The sequence below is a fragment of the Nannobrachium achirus genome (assembly GCF_963921795.1).
Source record: "Nannobrachium achirus genome assembly, chromosome: 14".
In the NCBI taxonomy this organism is placed as follows: Eukaryota; Metazoa; Chordata; class Actinopteri; order Myctophiformes; family Myctophidae; genus Nannobrachium; species Nannobrachium achirus.
Window position 1 is genome coordinate 25,100,650 of NC_137821.1, and position 23,021 is coordinate 25,123,670.

The 23,021-nt window shown below is 43.7% G+C and overlaps 2 protein-coding genes across 2 annotated transcripts in view; both read left to right on the plus strand.

The window, feature by feature from the left end:
- Positions 1-502: 502 nt before the first annotated feature.
- Positions 503-23,021, plus strand: part of LOC308298330 (solute carrier family 24 member 2) — a gene marked incomplete at both ends in the record, with an annotated part of 72,518 nt that continues 49,999 nt past the window's right edge. The window contains one exon of the mRNA XM_080741911.1: positions 503-1,417. Coding sequence (XP_080598037.1) covers positions 503-1,417 — 915 coding nt within the window. The remainder of the gene's footprint in view (positions 1,418-23,021) is intronic.
- Positions 21,561-22,262, plus strand: LOC308298331 (protein YIPF5-like; the record flags this gene model as incomplete). The annotated part of the gene is made up of 1 exon (XM_080741912.1): positions 21,561-22,262. The coding sequence occupies one exon, from the start codon at positions 21,561-21,563 to the stop codon at positions 22,260-22,262; it is 702 nt and encodes a 233-aa protein (XP_080598038.1).

Sequence of the window (23,021 nt, forward strand, 5' to 3'; positions counted from 1 at the left end):
GAACAAAATAACATTTTATTCTCTAAATCAACCTGGGTCCTTCTTTGTGAGTTAGGCTATCGACAAATCATAACAAGTGTGATTTTCTTTTTCTTTTGCCAAATCACAAATGGCAATAATATTTTTCTTTAATTGAGCATTTTTCCATGAGATGTTTCACCTTCTGAAGTAGGTATTCTTAATTTACAGTCTTGACTTCTGTCATAGCTTTTAGATAATAGTGGAGCAGCATTTGTAAACCCTTGTATGTTCACTATCCAAAAAATGTACGTGTACAATAATAACATTTGTAACACTTTCTTTTGTTTTCACACAATATTTGCAGAGGCTACTATGAAGACAGCGTTTGGCAAGCCAGACCCTGGAAAGCACCTGGAGTCCTCTCACCACATTTGAAGCCAAAGACAGCACCAATGTATTATCTCCGATAAGGCCTGTCTGCGCCACTCTCCCTCGTTCCCATCCAGCCTTTGAGAGTTAGGACACAAACAGTTCCACAGCCATGGGTTCGGAACAGCCCAGCATGGATGCCGCAGTGCGGAGACCCATATTGGGTGCCACATGCAAGCGGCAGGCCCACCAGCACCTCCGGAAGAAGCTGCGGCCTGTGCGAATCCTAGGGTTCGTCCTGAGCCTGGTGGCCATCGGCGCCGTCTCATTCTCCTTCAGTGCCTTCACCTGGAGTTCAGATAAACCACTGCTTCCTCAGGAAGCCATCAGCCTCCATCAGTCGGCGCCCCACAGGACTCTACTCTTCACTGAGCGCCTGAGCGACGACAATACGTCGGAGGAGGACATGCCCATAGCCATGAGATCATCTTCATCGGACGGCAACGCGACCCAGCAGGGAGACTACCCCACGGACCTATTCACCCTCGAAGAGAGGCGCCAGGGCGCGGTGGTCCTGCACATGTTCGGCATGCTCTACATGTTCATTGCCTTAGCCATAGTTTGTGACGAGTTCTTCGTCCCGGCGCTGACCGTCATCACCGAGAAGCTGGCCATCTCGGACGACGTGGCGGGCGCCACGTTCATGGCGGCGGGCGGCTCGGCGCCCGAGCTCTTCACGTCCGTCATCGGCGTCTTCATCTCGCACAGCAACGTGGGCATCGGCACCATCGTGGGCTCGGCCGTCTTCAACATCCTGTTCGTCATCGGGATGTGCGCCATCTTCTCCAAGGAGATCCTCAACCTCACGTGGTGGCCGCTGTTTCGCGACGTGTCCTTCTACATCATAGACCTGATCATGCTCATTGTTTTCTTTCTGGATAACGAGATTGTTATATGGGAGAGCGTGGCGCTGCTCTCGGCGTACGCCTCCTACGTGATTTTCATGAAGTTCAACAGCACGGTGGAAAGGTTCGTCAAGGGCTGCGTTAGCAGCAACCAGGTGGTGGAGGTGGAGGTGCAGCCAAAGGTGAGCATTGGAGCTTCTGCGGTCACATGCAAGAACACACACACACACACACATACCGGTACACACACACACACGCACACACACACACACACACGCACGCACGCACGCACGCACGCACGCACGCCACACACACACACACACACACACACACACACACACACACACAGTATACAGATATCTGCAGTCACACACACACATGCGCAATATCAGCACACAGTAAAAGTCATCAGTGTCTTATTTGTTTGACAAACTGGGACCCAAATGTTTATACACTCTCAGCAGAGTATTTGACTGCTTATCCTTCCGACTCGCACAAACAACAGCAGATCTCAGGCTTTGCAACACATTAAATAGTTGAAACAATATACTGTAGTTCTGTTGAAGTGATGGTGCATTGTACGACAGCCCTTCAGCAGTCCCGCTGTGGGATTAATAAAAAGCTGTCAAATGCCAGTGTCATTCTGGGTTAAGCTTGACTAACGGCCTCCCAGTTTGTCAAACAAATTCCTGGAAACCTTTTTATTTATTTCTCAAGTCAAAAGAAATTCAGATCTGCCGTCATATTATTATTAAATGTTGAGGGATTTTTATTGCATTTCTTCACGTCAAAACCGTCCTCCACCTTTCATGTGGCAGAAAACACAAGGTTTTTTGGCAAAGGAGTAGTGTACTTGTAGAAAGTCTTTATTGTCTATTGCTGATCTGAATAGCGATGTACCGTAAGTCATTCAGTTGCAAAATCATGACAACACTGGTATTGCCTCACATCACATACGCATGTGCCCTCAATGACACTTGAGGGCAAAGGAAAAACTGTGTCGCAATTTGATACCGGTGTAGAGATTAACCGGATGGATAGAGGTTTCTTTGTGACATGAGGGTTGAATTATCTTTTTGAGAATATGATCCCAGAAAGTTGGACCGGACTGTAAAGCTTTCACTAAATCAGGATTTGTTCTAAGTACATAAAGTGCCTTTAATCGGCGGGTCACACCGTGTTGGGAACGAAGCAGCCGCTAAACTAGAAGCCTCGATGATTTCAAGGAGGCTAGCTATCAATAATCACCATTCGAATTGTGATTTATAAACCGATACGTGTTACAGCAAAAAGAAAAGGAAAAAAAGCTGAAAAAGAAACTGACTTGACATGCTGGTATTTTGTCTTCATCTCAGTGAAATTGACTGAGTGAATTTGTATAGGTGCACAGGACTCAGGAGGAGTGCAGTCAGTGCTAATAAGACGACCTTGACCTTGAGCTTGCAATGCATTCTGGGTACATTGGGCAAGAATAGAGAATGTGTGTGGGGAGGGAAGATGTGTGTGTGTGTGTGTGAAGTGTGTGTGTGTGTGTGTGTGTGTGTGTGTGTGTGTGTGTGTGTGTGTGTGTGTGTGTGTGTGTGTGTGTGTGTGTGTGTGTGTGTGTGTGTGTGTGTGTGTGTGTGTGTGTGAGGGTACTGGCGGTGAAAAAGCTACTTTTGATAGAAAGAAAGGTAAGGTAGACAGATGAGTGCATGAGATTCTGCCACGTTTCATCCCCCTTATCGCTCTCAGTGGATTTAGCCTTTCCCCCCCTTCTGGCTCAGGCATTGTGGGTGATGCTCCCATGGCTACGCCACCATTACACCACCCTGCTTGGAGTCCCATCACACTCTCTGCAACTGGCTTCAGAAAGCACCGTTTGAAGTCCAGATCCGTTGTGTGTGACTGAACACTAAGTTGTACCGGAGGGGCATTGTTTCAGTGGGAACGTCATGCTAATTTAATAGCTTTTATTGGGTAGGTCGATCTCTTTCTTGGGCTTACATGATTAAAAGGGAACACATATTGTTAGTTTGAAATAATTCTTTCTTAATTTTCTTGGGACACAAGATGCAAGGGTTATTTTGAGATGTCATTGGCAATGCAGTGTTGTCCAAGTGTGTGTGTGTGCGCGCACAAGGAGTGTGTGTGTGTGTGTGCGTGACAAGGAGGGATAGGAAGAAAAAAGGATAAGTTAGCGAGGTGAGAAAGTATTGTATAAACTTGGCCGAGCCACAAGGGCTCGTCAATTGCAATTACACTTTCACATTTTGAGAAGCCATTGTGTGGGTCGCTCATTTAGTTGTTTTCCAAAAAACTTCTATCACAAGGAGGCTATTAACTTTCATAAACAGCTGTGCACAAGCGTGTGTTAATGTGGTGTAAGGATGACAATAATTGGTATCATTAGACACGATGCCCTTGTGCTTGATTGCTTGATTACCTGGAATGACTCCACACACACACACACACACACACACACACACACACACACACACACACACACACATGATGACATTTGGCGCTGGCTTACATTACATATGCTGGCATAGGCAGAAACTATACATAGTCAGCAGGACAGGGAGCGTGGGGGTGGCCTCGGGTCGACGCTTCAAAGACAGAAGCCTGCTGGTGGTATGGGACTGCCGGCAGGCCACCAGCATGCTAAAAAGGACAAGAAGGTTCAGAGGTACGGGCAACACACGCTGAGATTTGGGCAGGCGGTTGGCAAGTGTGTTGGTTGGTACCCATTGTGAGCTAATGAGAACATTATTCAGAGAGTTATAGGGGACGGGGAAGTGTAATGGAGTCTGTAAGTAACATGGCTGACACTGTGACATTGTGCTTCCAGAACTCATTCATCAATAACTTCCTGCTGTTCGGTGACCGCCATGCTTCATGTCATTACATAATTGATGGTCCCTGTGTTCTATTTTGGTCACAAAGGAAAGTATATTAGCCTACCGCAAATATGAAATTTGTTTATCAAGCCAATAATTGATTGCTGCGTTGTCTCTCGTTTCCTGAAAATAATGCCTTTTGCTCTCTGGTCAGGGAGCGCAAAATGCTAAAACCAGGGCTTGCTTTTCGATCGTTTGACAGATAAGAGGTGCTGCTGGATTTGTCTTTCAGCCCCAGGGGTGACACACAATGTTATCGATACTTTTTGCACTCAGATCTGTGTGTCTCCGGCCCTGCTCAGTCAGTGCGTGCCCCTTTAGCAGCATCACCCCCAAATCATGACCTCCACCCAGTGTTGTCTTTGACAGCAAGTTTTAGTCATAGTCTTTTGAATAAAATCTCATTTAGTTTTAGTCATAATTTAGTCACCTGAAAGGTTTTAGTTTTAGTCTAATTTTAGTCGACTAAATATCATAAGATTTTAGTTGACTAAATCTACAGTACATTTAATCGACTAAAATGTATTTTGGCAGGCCTTGATGGTATCGTAATGACACCTGGTTGCATGCTGAAAATAGCAGATCTACAAGCTCACAACGCGTCGCAACACCTGAGAGCAACCAAACATAAAATGACTCTCTTCTCCACTAGTTCCTCCTCAACGTTTTAGTCTAGGTTTTATTTTGTTGACGAAATTGTCAATATATTTAGTCATAGTTTTAGTCATCACAGTTTAGTTTTTATTTAGTTTTTATTTAGTTTTCGTCAGTAAAAAAAACGCAGTCGACAAACATTTTTCGTCATAGTTTTAGTCGACGAAATCAACACTGCCTCCACCACACCCACCTCCCATTGGGTATTAACCAAAAAGAGCATAATATCTGTGCTGTATAGTCGATAATAATATTTAATTTAGTTAAGATGTCAATACAAATACATGTTCACTACAATTTTGCTTCCAAAGTCATCATGACCAATAAAAGGGAGAATTAATTAATACATAATAATAGTAGTAGTAGTACAGTAGTAGTAGTAGTAAACATCAGATATTTAGCTCTCGAGTATCCAAATACTTCTAAAATAATTAGCCAATGAAAACAAATCAAGGCTCCTTATGGTGAGATTTGTATATCTGCAGTGTCCAGACCTTTATGGTAAATACGTTCTGTAAGTCATGTCGAATCACGATAGCAAATCACATCGTCCGAACACAAAGCTGCACTGGCATCTTGTCTGTATATATATGTGTGTGTAAAATATCATCTTGTGAAAGCTGTGTTGTAGTTGATAAACTTTATTTTAATAATTGACTTGTCCATTTACAGACAAGCCTAACTGACCTTGTATTGCCTCGCTGACAAATGGAGATAATTCGCTCTTTATAAATACTTAATTTACAAACTGCTTCAGAAAGAACAAAGTTGGAGTGAGTGATTCACTGCATTGTCACCTTGTCTCTTTGTGGAAATTAGTCATGAAGAGAGCGTGAAACCTATTAATAGTTGAATAGTTGATTTGTGCAATAAAATAAAAATCTGTGATTCTTATAGTTATACCAACAATTGTTCTTGTGAAGCGGTTTCGTTCATAGAGGTTTAGTATTTATTAAGATCATTACGTTCATTTATCCAAAGGGAACAACTAGTTCCCTGCCACACAACACCAGCTCCGACACCTACAATGTACCAGAATCAGACCCACAGCTGATATGCTCATCAGCTCTGTCAGTGGAAAGAAAGATATTATATATTTAATTGAAGCATCTGAATATTGAAATTATGTTCTAACACCAACCTGCTGTGCAAGTATCCAGATATTTGGGGCCAGCCCTAATACTTAAACTAATGATTATTATCATGGTCATTAGAATGCAGCACAGTAACTAGAACTGCACTCTGTCGAGGTGCCAACTTGCGTCTTGAGCACAAGTAGGCGATGTATGGCCTATTTGTGCAACAGCAGAGCGCGCCATGAGTGACATCACCACTGGTATCACCAGGATACCAGTGCGCGCCATGAGGTGGTGATGCCAGTCAGTGCCGGTTCTAGGACTCTAGTGGCCCTATGCAAGATTATTTTAGGTGGCCCCTCACTAACGGATGCGCGCAAATAATCTGTAGCACCAAATCGAAATGTTCTTTTTGGAGGCATATAGACTTGCTCATGAATCAAGTACAGGGCAGCCAGGCCTAGAGTGAAGTTTGGGATTATGAGGAAGGAGGAAGGGGAGCGCATATTAAAATAATAACGCTAGTTTTTGGATAGGGGATACATGACATAATGTAACACTATGTTTAAAAAATATCTTCTTCCTGTGATGTGGCCCCCTTATTGGTTGTGGCCCTAAGCGGCCGCTTATGTTGCTTATGCCAGGAACCGGCCCTGATGCCAGTGACATCACCACTGGTATCACCAGGAATGCTGGTCCCTCATTGGCTGTTAATGATGACATTGCCAGAAATGCTGGTCCCCGATTGGGCTATGGGCTTAAACAAACACGGACACCAACATACGTACATCCGAACGCAGTAGCGTGCAAGTAATGAGGAATAAACACAGTATTTGTATCGATAAATCTGCACCTATTAACTACAGTATGAACTATAGTGGTGGTTCAGTTGGCTAGCTAGTCCCCATTAAAAGGCATTCTTCCTTCGTCAGCTCAATGACCAGATACTTGACTGTGACCTAGCCTCATTAAAAGTGATCCTCAATAAGCCCTCAATCCAATTAACGCAACCATACATATGACAAAATGCAAAAGTTGACCAAAGGTCAGCCGAGGCAGTTTATTCCCTGGATAATGTAAAATGTATGCAAAATCTAGGCTTTTTGTCTCCGCCAATAATTTGATGACCGGCAGACCGATGACTCGGTCGTAAAATGATTGGCTTAGGAATGCGACAAAAAAGAAGATTATGGGGTGCGTAATTGATTGAAAATGAGTTGTTTTTTGGGTGAACTACTCATTAACCTCTGCGTACCGCTGATGGTTACCATGTAACAACCTGGATTCGAACACCCGCATGGGAAACCAGTCATCTACCGCTCATTCAAAGGGGAACCCCCCCTTGGCCACGGCAATATTAGGCTGCAGGGACATGGAGAGAATGTTAGAGAGGCAGGGGCTGAAATTTCGAAAAGGGCCTTTTGGTGAAAATATAGCAGACCTCCAAGCTCACAACGCGTCGCAGAGCTTGGAGGTCGGCTATTTTCGGTGCTTGATACGACACTGAACTAAGCATAATCATTTTCTTCCACCATAGTAAAAGCTGCATTCGTGGTCTGGAGAAACTTTTTACAGACGAATAAAAGGGCAGGGGCTCAAGCCCCGTTTGATGTCCACTGTATGTGTGCACGTGCCTGTTAGGCTGGGCTTAATATAGGGCTGCCCTGCTACATTCACCCCCAAACCCCAAAGCCCCTAACGACTAACGAGAGCCCTTTGCTTCGAATACCAAAGTCACTGTTGTCACCCGTGTGAACCTCATGGTCCCTAGCTAACTATTATATGGGACACAACCTCACAAACTGTCTGCTGTCTGTGGTGCTTGGGGTGCTAACATGCAGTTGTATTGTCGTTCTGTTGTTGTTATTGTTGTTTGAAGATTGGAAAATGGCAGCTTATCCCTCTGTATGATCCCCATGCTAATGAACAGAAAAGGATACAGACACTTAATATGTAGATTCAACAATCGGTGTCAGATGGAAATTGGCAGCCAACCTCATACATTTCTAATGCCTTAATTAATATCTTATAGAATGTAAAGGCGAAATCTTTATTTTTAGTTCACCCCGCTGTACTATATTGTCCAACTGTGCAATCTGTTGATGTCGCGTTGCTCAATGCTTGTCGGTACAGCACATGTCACATCTGTCACAAGTCTAACCCCTCCCCTCCCCCATTAGTATTAGTGTTTGCCTGATTAAGTGGACGTCTTAGGTGACCTCTGATTCTGTGATCTAAGTGTGTGTGCTATATACACTATATGCACAGAGAGGCAGTAATGGTGCCATGGTCAGAATGTCATGACCCGGATGGGAGCCATAAGATTGGACTGGACAAAATTCAATTTGGTACATGGTCCAATTCATTCATCTGAGTCTGGTTGCATGGCAGCTTAAGGGGACACTGTTGGCTCATGCCCATATAATGTACAGTATGTAGGGTTTTGAGCAGTAAATTGGGCCACCACTTGGAAGGTCAGGAGAGAGAGACTCGACTGGCTTCATACTAACTCAGAGACTCTTTCTCCAGAGTCATTCTCAGGTCAGGCGGTTTATGAATTGTGGTTTATATGCATAAACATTCTACCCTTGGTTATCTCTTGCATCTACTAAGCTTTTCTTACACGTGACGTGAATGAATTAATTAATTAATTAATTAATGAATTAATTAATGAATGACATTAAATGCATTTTCGTGAAAGGTTATGGGGAAACGCAAATGGTTAATGTGACGGTATAGTTTCATTGGTTTTTAGAGCAGGGGTCTTCAACGTTTTCAGGCCAGGAACCCCTTAGCTGAGAGAGAGATGAAGCAGGGACCCCCACTACACATTGTATACAATTGTGTTGCAGAAGAAAGATTTTCATAGATGTCTTAGACAGCTTAGACTTGTTTGACAGCACTGATATCATATTGGAGCAATGTGTATTTTCAGACATTTAACCACTTGAACCATCAAATACTTTAGTCTGCTCTTCTTTGACAGAAATAGCCGATCTGTAAGCTTGCAGATCTGCTATTTTTGGACAATTTTCCACTCAGAATAGGGATGCTAGGGTTAATGTAAAAAACTTCCTATCACACAAAGATTTGGCGGCCCCCCTGTAGTATCTCTGAGGACCCCCTAGGGGTCCCAGACCCCCTGTTAAAGACCCCTGTTTTAGAGATCTCTTGTGTCTTTCGTTTTGGCCCAAAGGCATGGGGCTAACCAAAATTGGTAGGGTTCATCCTCCGGGAAGCATGAAGATGCACGTACAATTCCACACCAATCCAGCCTGTAACTTTCCAAGAAATGTTATTTGGTACTGAAGTGAATGGATGGATGGATGGATGGATGGATGGATGGATGGATGGATGGATGGATGGGCAGGGCAACCGGCAGATATTGCCTCCCTACGTGGCATTAGAAAGGTCTTTCATCGGAGGGCAAAGACCCCCACCCCTCAAACCCCCCTGCTGGAGCACCTAGCCAGGCAGGCCTGAGCTTATCTTGTTATCTTGTGGCCTCTCTCATTGTTTAGCTGATGGACTGAATGGATGCCTTTGAAAATACTGGCTCAGGCAGATCAGATTAGCCAGCACTTTGTGCACCACGGTTTTAGGGAAAGGCAGCGAGCAGAGTTTGCATAGAGAAGGATTGTCGAACCCCCACTGGGTTTTCATTATCGATTCCAAAATTATTCCCTTGTAGTCTGTCCTTTTTACTGTGTGCTTACTGGACTGTTTCCGTCTGGGTTTGTTCTTTAGATCCTAAGACCCTTTTCCAGTTGCCAAACTTGAGGTGCAATAGATTTCATTCACAATGTACTGATTTGGTTCTGTTTTGTAATGCTAGCCAGATAATTGTATATTTATGTACTGTAGTGGGATACATCTGTAATTACTGGGGTTAGTATCTCCAAGCTGGGATCCAAACATGTGCCATTAGAATGTCACAAATCACAATTCACTGCAGCATAGAGATGTAGATTGGCTATTTTAGAAACTTTATGAATAGGGCTTAAGTGAAAAACAGTTCAGTTCATGGGTTTATTTTATATTTACTTACCTTTGCTTGTTCATTGTATAATTAAAGTTCATGTTCTATAGGCCTACTACATTTTGATCTACCAAAACACTATTTGTGCAGCAATTGGTGGTTCAAAATTGGGATCACATCGGACCAAAAACATCTGAGGTCGAACCAATGCTCAGTACCCCCCTTGAATGACTAAGTACTAAGTAGAACGTCTCAAATACTTGTTGGAATGGATACAGCAGGTGATATGGATGCAGAATGAATGTTCCACGCACAAGCACAATATTCGAGGCATGTTATTTTCTTGTTCTTCCGTGTTGGATAGGCCAACGTCATGCACAGAGGCAGCTGTTGGTTCCACAGAGATGGAAGGTGCAACCTCTGATGCATTACCAAGCTATAAATAGCATCACGGAGCGGAGGCAAGACCCCTCCAATGGGAGGACACGCTTCAAAGATCGGTTACAAAGAGGATTCTTTGCAGGCAGCCAAACTATTTCCTTCCTGGTGGATTTTGCCATTTGTGCACAGGTGTGGGCGCATAATGTATACATGCGAGCCAATGCTGTGAGTTGTTCGGGGGGCTGTCATGACCATGAAATTTGAAGATGAATTGTTGTGTAAATAATTGCGATTAACATTTGCATTGTTGGCTTTGGACATATTGTAAGATTACATTTCTGTTTGCCTTTTAGCTGTACTGGGCAGATAGAAACAATAACTTAAATATACAAGAAATTACTGACAATTACTGGTACCCATGCCATGATCAAAATAGGCCAGAACAGGCCATGCATTAACATAACTTGATGCCTTCAAAATGCCTTAAAAAAAATAGTGGAAATAGACGATTTACAAGCTTGCGTTGTGAGCATCTGGATCTGTTATTTTCGCTATTTAGATTAATTCATAAACTCGATTATGACGATTATGCAAAAATAATTGTGATTATCTCAGATTATAGTGATTATGTAATAATTGCGACGCAGGCCTAGTTGTGCGTGGTGACGTATGTATTCTGCTAATTTTCCACCTTTATCCAGGCGGCTCTAGCTAAAGCCCTTCACATTGTAGATTATAATTCCAGGCTACATGGGATGAAGTCACTACTCATTACTGATGTATTTTAATCATGCGTGGGATGATTATGGGAGTTTGGCCCTGTTTATTGTCACTGTTTTTCAGTGACACCCAGATGTATAACAATGGGCAACAACTCTAGAAATGATGATAAACTCCCATCTGTTTGAGATCGCTACCATTGCCATCTGCAGTTGCCGTACAAAAGCAGCTGTCAAGATAATTCGGTTGGTAAATATTTGGAACTAAACATATGTCCTTGTCCTTTAGAATGTAAATTATGTCCTCATGTACAAGCACTTACTGTATATACCGGTATACAGTTAGTAGGCATGGAGGTGATAAAAGGGCCGTGGGCTGCATAAAACCCTGTCTTTTAACAATGTGGTGGTAGCGATAAAGGCCGACCAGATGAGAATTATTTTCTTTCTTTTTATCTTTTTTCCCCCCTTGCCTGCTACAATCACATTCTCAGATCTCGGCAAGGTCACTGACTTGAGGAAATACTTTGAGAATGTAGTATGTGCGGCATGCGCTGGAGTATGTGTGTATTATTTTGTTCCTGAATAGAGAGATTGTCGTAGTAGCAGGGGCGTCACAAGGGGGGGGGGGGGGTAAGTGGGACTGAGTTACTAGGGCCCAAGGTGGAGGGGCACTAGTAATTTTAGCTATTGAGTGCCGCGCTGCAAGCTTGTAGATCTGCTATTTTTTAAAAGTCGTGAAAATGTGTGCAAATCTTTGAATATATGTATTTTTTAAGCGGACATTTGTAACTCAAATTTAGCTTCTGGGGGGTCCCTGGAACTAAATATTTTGAGATAGGGGTCCGTGGCCAAATAAATATCATCTTCGGGGTCCTTGACATGAAAACGTTTGAGCACCACTGACATGGAAACATATGTTTCTTGCACACATTTTCACGATTTTTCAAAAATAGCAGTTCTACAAGCTCGCTGTGAGCTTGTAGATCTGCTATTTTTCAATAGTTAACATTCATGGGGGGCCCACAGTGAATCCTTGTACCCAGGGCCCAGAATGTGGTGTGACGCCCCTGCGGTAGTAGTAGCAGACTTGAACCGAGCCGAAATAGAGTTTCTTCTTTTGAAGTAAGAAGTGTCTTTGTGCTTTATCTCTAGACGGTATAAGGCTAGTGATGCAGGAAATGAAAAAATAAATGCAGAAGAATCTCACAGTTCCATGCGGTGGATTTAGAAGCATCGGGTGCACAGAATGACGAGGCGGAAAAAAAAGAGGAAGGAGGAGAGAAACTCTGTCAAGGACAAACACGAGGCATTATGACCAGAGTTGGGTGTAACGCGTTACAAAGTAACGCGTTACTGTAATAATACTACTTTTTCCGGTAACGAGTAGTGTAACGGTACTACTCCTCCGAAATAGTAATAACACTACAAATACTGCCTGGTTGCGTTACTCGCTACTCGCTACTTTCGTGCTCCTGCTTCATGCCTTCAGCAGGAACCGATTGTAAACATCACCACTTGTCTTTTAGAACATTGGAACTGTCATTTCACTAAAATAACTATCCAGAGAAAAGGTAATCAAACACAAGTCAGTCAGTGCAGCAGGTCACGGCGACTTGCCTGCAATCAACAGCAGCAGCCAGCAGGCACCCGACATTTGATAACAGTCACCTTATAGATTAATAAAAAGACTAAATACAACAAAAACCCCAACTAAGGATATTTATAACATCAAGCTAAGAAATGAATTAGCCTACTTTAGGAAGAGAGAGAGAGAAAGAGAGAGAAGAGGGGAAAAAAAGTCACTCAGTAGGCAGCGCATAATACGGTGCGCAAACCCGACAGTTGCTTTAACAACCTAGATTAATATCCTACATGTGATACAATAACCCAAAACCCCGAAATAAGCAAGCCAAAGGAATGAATTAGCCTACTAATCCATGTAGGCTGAGAGAGATAGCCTAGAGAGAGAGGGAAAGAGAGAACTCTGACGACACGACAAGTGAACTCACTCTGACATGATGTCCTTGTGATGACGGAATAAATATAATCCTTAATCCTTATGCAAAAAACGTCGGTGGTATCGCTTTTTTAAGCATGAAGTTTCAGCAGGTATACAATCAGTTTGATACTGTTTGAACTATTTGAGTGTACTGGCCTACACAGTAAATCAATCGCCTCGTTGGTCATTCATTCTCCCCAGCTGCTGTGCTGCGCAGAGTGGTTAGGTCAGGGCCGGCGGCAGACCACAATGGCTGAGGGTGCCCACAATGGCTGAGGGTGCTATGTTTTAAGTGAAGGATAGACTACCCATCTCAAATCGGCCAGGTGAAAACAAAAGGCTACATTTGCATACCAATGGGAGTGTGTGCCAAACCTGTTGTGGCCAGCCAATGCTGATCTACTGTATTATAATGTACATTTCTGGAATTACTGAGAGCTAGGTGGGGGTGCTCCCTCGCCAAAATGAGGGTGCACCCCCCCTGGCCTGTAAAATCCATAGGAGCCAAATGGAATGAAATCTGCTTAAACTTACTGACAATTGACAAACGGAACAGAACCATATATAGGCTATATAATGTCAGGTGGATAAATGAATAAACTCATGAATGTATGGCAGCTGTTTTTTTTTGCTGCACAATGGGAGTCCAAAATTACAACAAGGCACCAGAGGCTCAGAAATAATTACACTATCATTTTTATTTATTGTTTTTATTATTATTATTATTATAATTAAACTAATTCAAATGACCACCAGTAAGCCCTGGGACTCAATTCATTTTCTTGAAAAAGAGATCATGTCTCAATGTTTTTTACTGGTTAAATAAAGGTTAAATAAAAAAATAAAAAATTGAACAATATAATGCATTGTATTAGATATTATTATATCGAATAAATATTAATATGTCTAATATATGTTGGCAATGCATCTCAGACTTTTTTTTATGGAGTAACGCAAAAGTAGTGTAACGAGTAGTGTAACTAGTTACTTTCTCCATGGAGTAATGAAGTAGTGTAAGGCACTACTTTTTTCAAAGGTAATATGTAATATGTAGTGCACTACTTTTTTGAGTAACGGATCCCAACTCTGATTATGACTCCATTCATACGAGTCATCAGTGAAATGTCGCTTCACATGAAGCCTGCCATGCTTACAAGAGCAAAAGGGGAATTCAAGCTGTCAAGGTCACACGTGCGTGTACTCATGCACGCCCCTTCACTCACACACACATAAACACACACACACACACACACACACACACACACACACACACACACACACACACGCACGGCACGCCGCGCCGCACACTGACTTGTCACACAGAGAAACAGATTCACTTGGGTGCATGAGCTCGTGCCAGAGAAAACAGAGCCAAAATCCAATAAGGTTTTAAAAATAGAAAGCCTGCTACTTTGATCTCACCATGACGATGAGGACTCCAAGTTGTATCATCCATTCCAGCTGTGGCTCCTTGTGTGTGTGTGTGCGTGCGTGTGTGTGTGTGTGTGCGCGTGTGTGCGTGCGTGTGTGTGTGTGTGTGTGTGTGTGTGTGTGCGCGCGCGCGTTTGTGTAAAGTTATCTCTCTTTATATAGCTTTACCTTGTTGTGTGCTTGGTTGACTGGACAATAGAGATACAAGTATTCTTGGGATTTAAGTAACAGACCAACCAAATGTAAGCACACACACACAGACATGTACACACGCACACACACACACACTCACACACACGCACACACACGCGCGCACACACACGCGCGCGCACACACGCACGCACGCACGCACGCACGCACGCACGCACGCACGCACGCACGCACGCACGCACACACACACACACACACACACACACACACACACACACACACACACACACACACACACACAGGAGAGTGGGCTTGTAACAAAACAATACAAACTAGGACACAGCACTGTTTGAGGCTAGATCTACATTTGTTGTTGTCTGCAGTTACTTTCCTTGTGCTTGAGCTCTCCTTGTGACGTTATTCACTGTCGGTTCCCTCTTTCATCAATCATTTGAATGGGAGTAATTGTGTAAGCGTTGCGCTCATTTGCATCATAAGTGATTGTGGCTGTTTTCTAAATGTTGCCCTCAATGGGGTACTGAGAAGCTACATAGTTTACTCATAGCTTATCATCGGGAAGAAAACCTTTACCTTTTGTAAATATCTAGCGTTCAGTGGTGGTTGAGGTCCGCTTATAGTCACTGAACACACAAATAGCCTGGACAGACACCTACTTAGTGTTAAGTAAAACTAGAACTAGTTCATTTACATTTCTAGTTTGACCTCTAGTAGACCCAGCGCTTCTGGTGTTCACATCTAACATGCTGGACTATCACTAGGCTTCTAATGCAAGTAGACCTTCCAAGGTCATATCCCCCAGGTCACCCCACATCTTCCATTGGACCATAGCAGTCTGAAAGCTCACCTCTTCAGACTCCATCTGATCCCCTAGTGCTGGGGTCGGCAACCCAAAATGTTGAAAGAGCCATATTGGACCAAAAAACAAACAAACAAATGTGTCTGGAGCCGCAAAAAATTATAAAAGTCTTATATGTTGTCGTTGTCGGGTGGAAACCTTGTATGTCCAGAACTTCATTTTGTATTTATCATTTAAAAAATGAACTAAACTAGTGAAAACAGCCGATCTACAAGCACACAACGCCTCGCACGGCGAGGCGTTGTGTGCTTGTAGATCTGCTGTTTTCACTACTTTTGTGCGTCAGTCTTGTATGATGAAGCAGGGCTTTACTTTGCGAAAAAAAGAAAATACAAATTTGAAACTTGGAGATACGTGGTTTCTGCCCGACAGTGACGATAAAAAAATCGTTAAAACAAAAAATACATACTTTTTCCATTTTCATACATTTTTTAAAAAGCTCCTGGGACCCACTAGGGTGGCACTAAAGAGCCACATGCGGCTCTAGAGCCACGGGTTGCTGCCGTGCTAGGTAACTAGAAAGATGCAATTGGAAATTGCAAGTGTGGTTGCCGATATGACTATATTCTGCAGCAAGTTAACTGTCATGTGAAGCTCGACCGATACTCGAGCTAGCACCACTCCTCAAATGTTTTTCCTTCAATTTCCAATTGCATCTGATTTCCATCAATTTCCAATGGCATCTGATTCACAAAAAAATCTAACCTCGGTTCGAAGTGAAGCGGTGAATTCTTATTCTATGTGTTCTAGAGCTATGAAATCTGTGTTCTAGATCTATACATTCTATCTTCTAGATCTATACTTTCTATGTGCTTTAGTTCTATATTTTCATGAATTCTGAATGAATGAATGATTTTGTCTGGAGGGCCAAATTGTCATGTGAAGCTTGACCAATCCTCAATTCTGCATGCAGGGGACAGACATGGGACAGACATCGGACAGACAAAACCACACCTTGGAAGCGGCTTTCACCGCTTCAAAAAGTGGTGAAAATAAAGTTTCCCCCAGAACTACAGTGTGTTGCCCGGTTGCACACTTGACCAATACTCGAGCTAACACCTCTCCCATTGATTCCCTATTGACTCACCTCTCCCATTGATTCCCTATTGATTCACGCCTCCCATTGATTCCCTAATGATTCACGCCTCCCATTGATTCCCTATTGATTCGCAAAAAAAGTGTATCTAGATTGAAGAAGAAGAAGAAGAATAAGTAAAGTTTCCCCAGGACTACAGTGCGTTGCCCAGGCTGTCGGGCAACCACACTAATAATAGCATTAAAATAGACAGACAGACGGACGGGTGGATCAGGACAGGAGACACAGCTAAGATTAATAACACAAAGAAACAAATACAGAAAACAAATTGACTTAAAATATAGTCATACAATGAAGGTCTCAAGGTGGTGTTTTGTCTATATTGGCTGTAAAAGGAACACGTATTGGCTGTATTATTAATCAAACAATCCACTTCTAGTGAGTGAACGCTTTCTTTGTTTTCTCTCTCCGTGGTTCAAGTTCAGCACCATGGAGAGCAACACAAGAAATGCTCCATTATTTAGCACATCGTCACTGTCGGGCAGAATCCTCGTATCTCCAATTAGTTTTTATGTTTTTATGTTTTTGAAGCGGTGAAAACCGCTTCCTATGAGTGGCTTTGTGTGTATCACGCCCATATATGGTGATTTTAGTCCAGAATGAACAGGCTTTTTCAAAAACAGAATGTCCGTTTAATTACCATATATGGTGATCTCAGTCCAGAATGAACAGGGTTTTTCAAAAACACAATGTATGTCACCTCATGTCCATATATGGTCACTCCAGGCCAGAATGAACAGGTTTTTTCTGTCCCGTACGTACAGAATATCAGTCCAGAATGAATAGGCTTTTTCAAAAAGCAAAATGTGTGTCCCATGTCCATATATGGTCATTTCAGTTCAGAATGAATAGGCTTTATCTGTCCTGTACGTCCAGAATATGTGTGCGGTCAGATGAATGGATACTTTGAGGATTGGTCAAGCTTCACATGATAATTTGGCCTTCAGGTTTTAAATATAGTAGGCCGAGTTGAAAAATGTAGTAGGCCACAAAGATAACAGGGCCAGATAACAGACCTGGGAAACTGAAATAATTATAGAGGGATGCAGTTGACAAACAACTAAGAGACCAGCAAGCAGGATTTTTTATATATTCTTTTAAAACCTATTATACGGGCTGTCATACCGGCTCTCCAGACAATTCTATACTAAGATTCACCGCTTCACTTCGAACCGAGGTTTGATTTTTTAATAAATTAAAACCTACTTCATTATACAAAAGTGTCACACAAAAGTAGTGAAAATAGCCGATCTACAAGTTTAAAATGATAAATACAAAACAAACGGTTTTGGACATACAAAGTTTCCACCCGACAACAACAGCATCTTAGCTGTTGGGAAGAAACCTTGTATATCCATATTTCCGCTTTTTTAGTTTTAGTTTTTTAAATGAAAGAATATCCTCCGGTTTTGGACATACCGGTACATGTTTCCGCCTGACACCGATGACATTCAAACATCACCCACTAGCCACTACTAGACAACCCACAGATAGAGGATGGTTTCCTGAAATAGATTAGTAGCTTTGGCATAGATTACGGACCTTGCGTCATGATATGGACGTTTTGATAATCTAGAGCTGGAAGACTAGATCCAGAGACGCAAGATGGTCAAAAGCGGCTTCGCTGGATGATGGCCCACGAAGAATAGCGTGTTCCATTTAAGGGTCAGACCACGGAGCCTCTCTCTTTGATGATGCCTAATGAGTGTGGGTGTGTGTGTGTGAAGTGCTCCGGGCAGCTCTGAATAGCTTAAACTGTTGTCTTTTCAACAGAGGCCATTCCCATTGATTCTGGTCATTTGTTTTAGGCCTCGGTGTTGTTTCAGCTCTTCGGGGAGAACAGATGGTCGGATGAATTTTTGCTCAGCGCCCATAGATAGAAGTCTGTACATTTCTATCATCCAAGATCCAAACAACGTCATGTTCAGACTCATCCTTTGGGATAAATGGAAAACGGGCTGACTAATTGTTGTTAGTCATTGTTTTAGGAATAAGTTACTACCATTTCCCGAATGCAACATAATTTGGCCACTATGGATCACACTGAAATTCATTCCTTTAACAGTCTTTTACTCTAGGAATCAGATGTATGCATGCTAATTTCCCAAGGACAACAAGGTTAAGACATTCTTCTCGCATCCATATTTAGATGTGCGGGCACCTCTGATGCAGGTAAAGCTATCCAGTGAGCTCCAGAGGGAGGGCTTGTTTTTTTCCTCGTGTACTGTCAGGGATATATTTGGTCAGGAAGGGAGAGACTGAAGCTATACGGTCAGGGTCTGGCGATGAAGAGGAGAGACTGAAGGTGAAGCACTGAGGCTATAGCAAGAAACTGAAAGCCCTATTGATTAAGGGCTATTTCTGTGAACCGTGGTCGAATTAGCTAATGTAACCGCCACTGTAAAAAAAAAAAAAAGAAGAAGCGAAGGACACTGATATCCTTATCTCAGGGGTGTATGAGATGACACCCAGGCTCATGAGACGGAGAGACGGAGAGATCCTACCGAGTTGTGGCTAACATTACTTCATTCGTCCTCCGTCGTTGGGCCACATAGATGCAACCTCCCACAGACGGCCACCGTTGAGTTTTCACCAAATGTCAGATAACGAAGCATACAGATTTCCATTGCCCTACGAAATGTGCATGATTGCAATCAGACGGTCTCTAATGAGCTAATTAGGAAAAGCTCCGTACGTGGCTCAACGCATTCGCCATGACCCTCTCCTCCCGGTCCTCTTCTCCTCCAAGAGAGCTACCACTCGTCTGGTCCATCTATGAATGAAGGAGGAACATGAGCATCTGGCTGCTCCGCCCCCCCTCCCCTCCCCCCACACACAATTGACCCCGTCCCCACTCCAGCCCACCAAGGTGACCCGTGCGGTTTCCGGCAGCAGCAGCAGCAGTCCCCCTCCTTCCCCACATTAAGTGCTGCACTGGTCAGTCTGGCCATGGGCCGCTGACAGTGATGGAAGCAGACGACGATGCTGTCTTCCTCTTCTTCCCCTTCCATCTCCGCCTCCGAGATAAGGCTCTTGATTTTGCTTAAGTTCAAGTGCTTTACTGTCACGAGCACAGCACAGCACGCGCACACACACACACACACGCACACACACACACACACACACACAATACAGCAGCCTGCGCAGCAACATTACAGGCAGTGGAATTGTACTCTGAGCTTTGTGTGAAGTAAACAAATACTATAAGATACGATAAGATATTAAAATAAGGGTAAAACACACATGCGCGCGCACAAACACACACACTCACACACAATTTGAGGAGGATATGCATTCAAATAATACACCCTTTAGTAAACTAACTAATCAATTTCAGCGTTCCCATTATATTATCAACAAAAGACAAAATACACATAGCTTTTGTGTCTTGCAGGTTATAATTTCAGGTTTCAACTAAACCTACAGTATATGGATACACCTTGAGATGGTTTTCGACTGTAGAGCTTGACGCGAGGGGTTCCTCTTTGTCTCGTGCACACAGTTTGCCTAACCACTGGACGACAACAAAACACTGGAAGGGGAAAACATACACAGGCCACCTTGATTAAACACCGCTTTTGGGGATTGCATTCATTCACTTGTGAAAATGACACAGCAGTTTTTGTTCCCCTACTTGCCTCCTAGCAGCCAGAGGTTCTGTTCTGATTGGCTTGTGGGCGGAAGGTAAGAAGAGGAAGCAATTCTGGTTTAGTCCTGGTGGGCATATGGAGCACCGCCTTGTGGGAAATCAGCACTGTGGCAGCTCCTGTAATTAGTTCTGCTTGTTAGAAAAATGAAGGGGTTACTAATTAGAAAGTAGATGGCTTCTTGACTTGTTGTGCATCTTTTCCCTCCTTCCTTGAAGATCATCATTATCGTCGCAAAACGGGTGAGAGAGGGTGACAGAGAGAGAGAGAGAGAGAGAGAGAGAGAGAGAATTGCTGGTGCTGCTCAACGGTTTTGCCCTCACACGATGCGTCTAGATGGACAAATCTCGAAGGAGCTACTGTCATGCTCTGACAGACAGGCTGCCTGAGTCCTCGCACGTGCCGGCAAATGCCTAGAGCTGTGCAAGATTTCAGCAATCCAGGTCCAAGACCGAGAAAGTACACAACCCTCACATGGACTGAAGTGACAGGATTTTAGGTTGAGTGCAAATAATATGCAATTGCTTTGGCAGCAGGTTTTTAAAGCAAGCACAAACGCACACTAATATATTTTTGTGCACTTTTAATACACTGAATATATACGCAAAGATATCTAGCAAATGAGTCATTTGCTAGATATGTAAGAGCTGCGATTATTATAAAGTAATGTTAATGAGACAGGGTCTAAATGCATTCTGTCGAGGTGCCAACTTCTGCCTTAGCACACTAGCAGGCCATGTATGGCCACAAGTAGGCCATACATAGTGCGCCATGAGGTGCGCTCACCACTGGCATCACCACTGGCGACGCCAGTGACATCACCACTGGCATCACCATGAATACTGGTACCTCATTGCCTGTTAATGATGACGTTGCCCGAGATGCTGGTCCCTGTTTGGGCTACGGTCTTAAACAAGAGAGGACTCCGACATACATACCCAGCCGATCGCAGTACTGCTCTGCTCGTGCAAGTATTCACGGTTTGGCTTCTACTGTACAGGTATGTGGATCTCTGACATCATGTGGCCAGTCAATGACGTATGACTCTGAATTTGGGAAATTTATTCTATCAATGATGTCATCGTGTGATGTCACAATGTCATTTAACTACTCTTGACATTAGTTGGCGACACAGACAGACTGACTGCTTTCTCCTGACACATGGTGACAAAGTCAACAGCAGGGCTTTGGAGTATATTTGGAACACAGAATACAGAGATGGTTGGGTTTGGTTTCTACCAGTCCAACTACAACATGGATGATGACCAAGGGCAGGGTGCCTTTGTCTACTGCGACATAGAAGACCAATTCAATTCAAACAAACCCTGCGGTGGTCAGTACACAGGACAGATATTCCGGCCCCATGAACAGACCTACACTCCCTCCTCATCACAGTGCAGCAACTTTAATAGAAGCGGTACAGAGCCAGAGATGGTTGGGTTTGACAGCTCCCGCACAGATTTCTACCAGTCCAACTACAACGTGGATGACCAGGACCGCTACTGCGACCTAGAAGACCAATTCAATTCAAACAAGCCCTATGGTGGTCAGTACACGGGACAGATATTCCGGCCCCAGCAGACCTATACTCCCTGCTCATCACAGTGCAGCAGCTTTGACGATGAGCCGCCACTTCTGGAAGAACTGGGGATCAACTTGGACCAAATCTGGCAGAAGACTCTGACTGTGCTCCACCCCATGAAGGCGGCTGACGGCTGTGTCATGAACGAGCCGGACCTGGCCGGACCGGTGGTGTTCTGTCTGGCTTTCGGGGCCACGTTACTCCTGGCGGGAAAGATCCAGTTTGGCGACGTGTACGGCGTCAGTCTCATCGGCTGCGTGGGTATGTACGCGCTCCTCAACCTGATGAGCAAGGTGGGCGTCTCTCTCTGTTGCGTGGCCAGCGTCCTGGGCTACTGCCTTCTTCCCATGATCCTCCTCTCCAGCTGCGGAGCCGTCTTCTCCTTACAAAACACGTTTGGAATGGCAATGGCGACGGCGATCCTGGGCTGGTGCAGCTTCTCCGCCTCAAAGATCTTCATCTCGGTGCTCGCCATGGACGGACAGCAGCTGCTAGTGGCCTACCCCTGTGCTCTCCTCTATGGGGTCTTCGCTCTCATCTCCATTTTCTAAACGATCCCGGGAAAAAAAAAAAGGAAAATGACTCACGACCACCCTGCAATCTCTGTAATGTCCGTCCAATAAGGCCCGTTCTTGATGAGTGTAGTCATTGTCTTAATAGAGTGATGATTACAGAATGTAAACCGGTAAACAAGCTTTACTGTTATTAGGATGTTTATGGCAGGGCGAGCCAGCTAGAAGATGGCATGACTTGTGTGTCCGTCCACAGCTAATCTCACAAAGTGCAAAATCGATCAACAGCATTTTTTTTTTGTGTGCAGGCCGCCAACAACGTAACCTGCCCCCCGATGTTGTTTTTTGATAGTTTTATGTTGTATGAACTCTTTCACTTAAAACACATTTTTGAAGCGGTGAAAACCGCTTCCTATGAGTGGCTTTGTGTGTCCCACGCCCATATATGGTCATTTCAGTCCAGAATGAACAGGTTTTTTCAAAAACTAAATGTGTGTTTAATTTCCATATATGGTGATCTCAGTCCAGAATGAACAGGGTTTTTCAAAAACACAATGTATGTCACCTCATGTCCATATATGGTCACTCCAGGCCAGAATGAACAGGTTCTTTCTGTCCCGTACGTCCAGAATATCAGTCCAGAATGAATAGGCTTTTTCAAAAAGCAAAATGTGTGTCCCATATCCATATATGGCCATTTCAGTTTAGAATGAATAGGCTTTATCTGTCCTGTCCTGTCCTGTCCTGTCCTGTCCTGTCCTGTCCTGTCCTGTCCCGTCCGTCCGTCCATCCGTACGT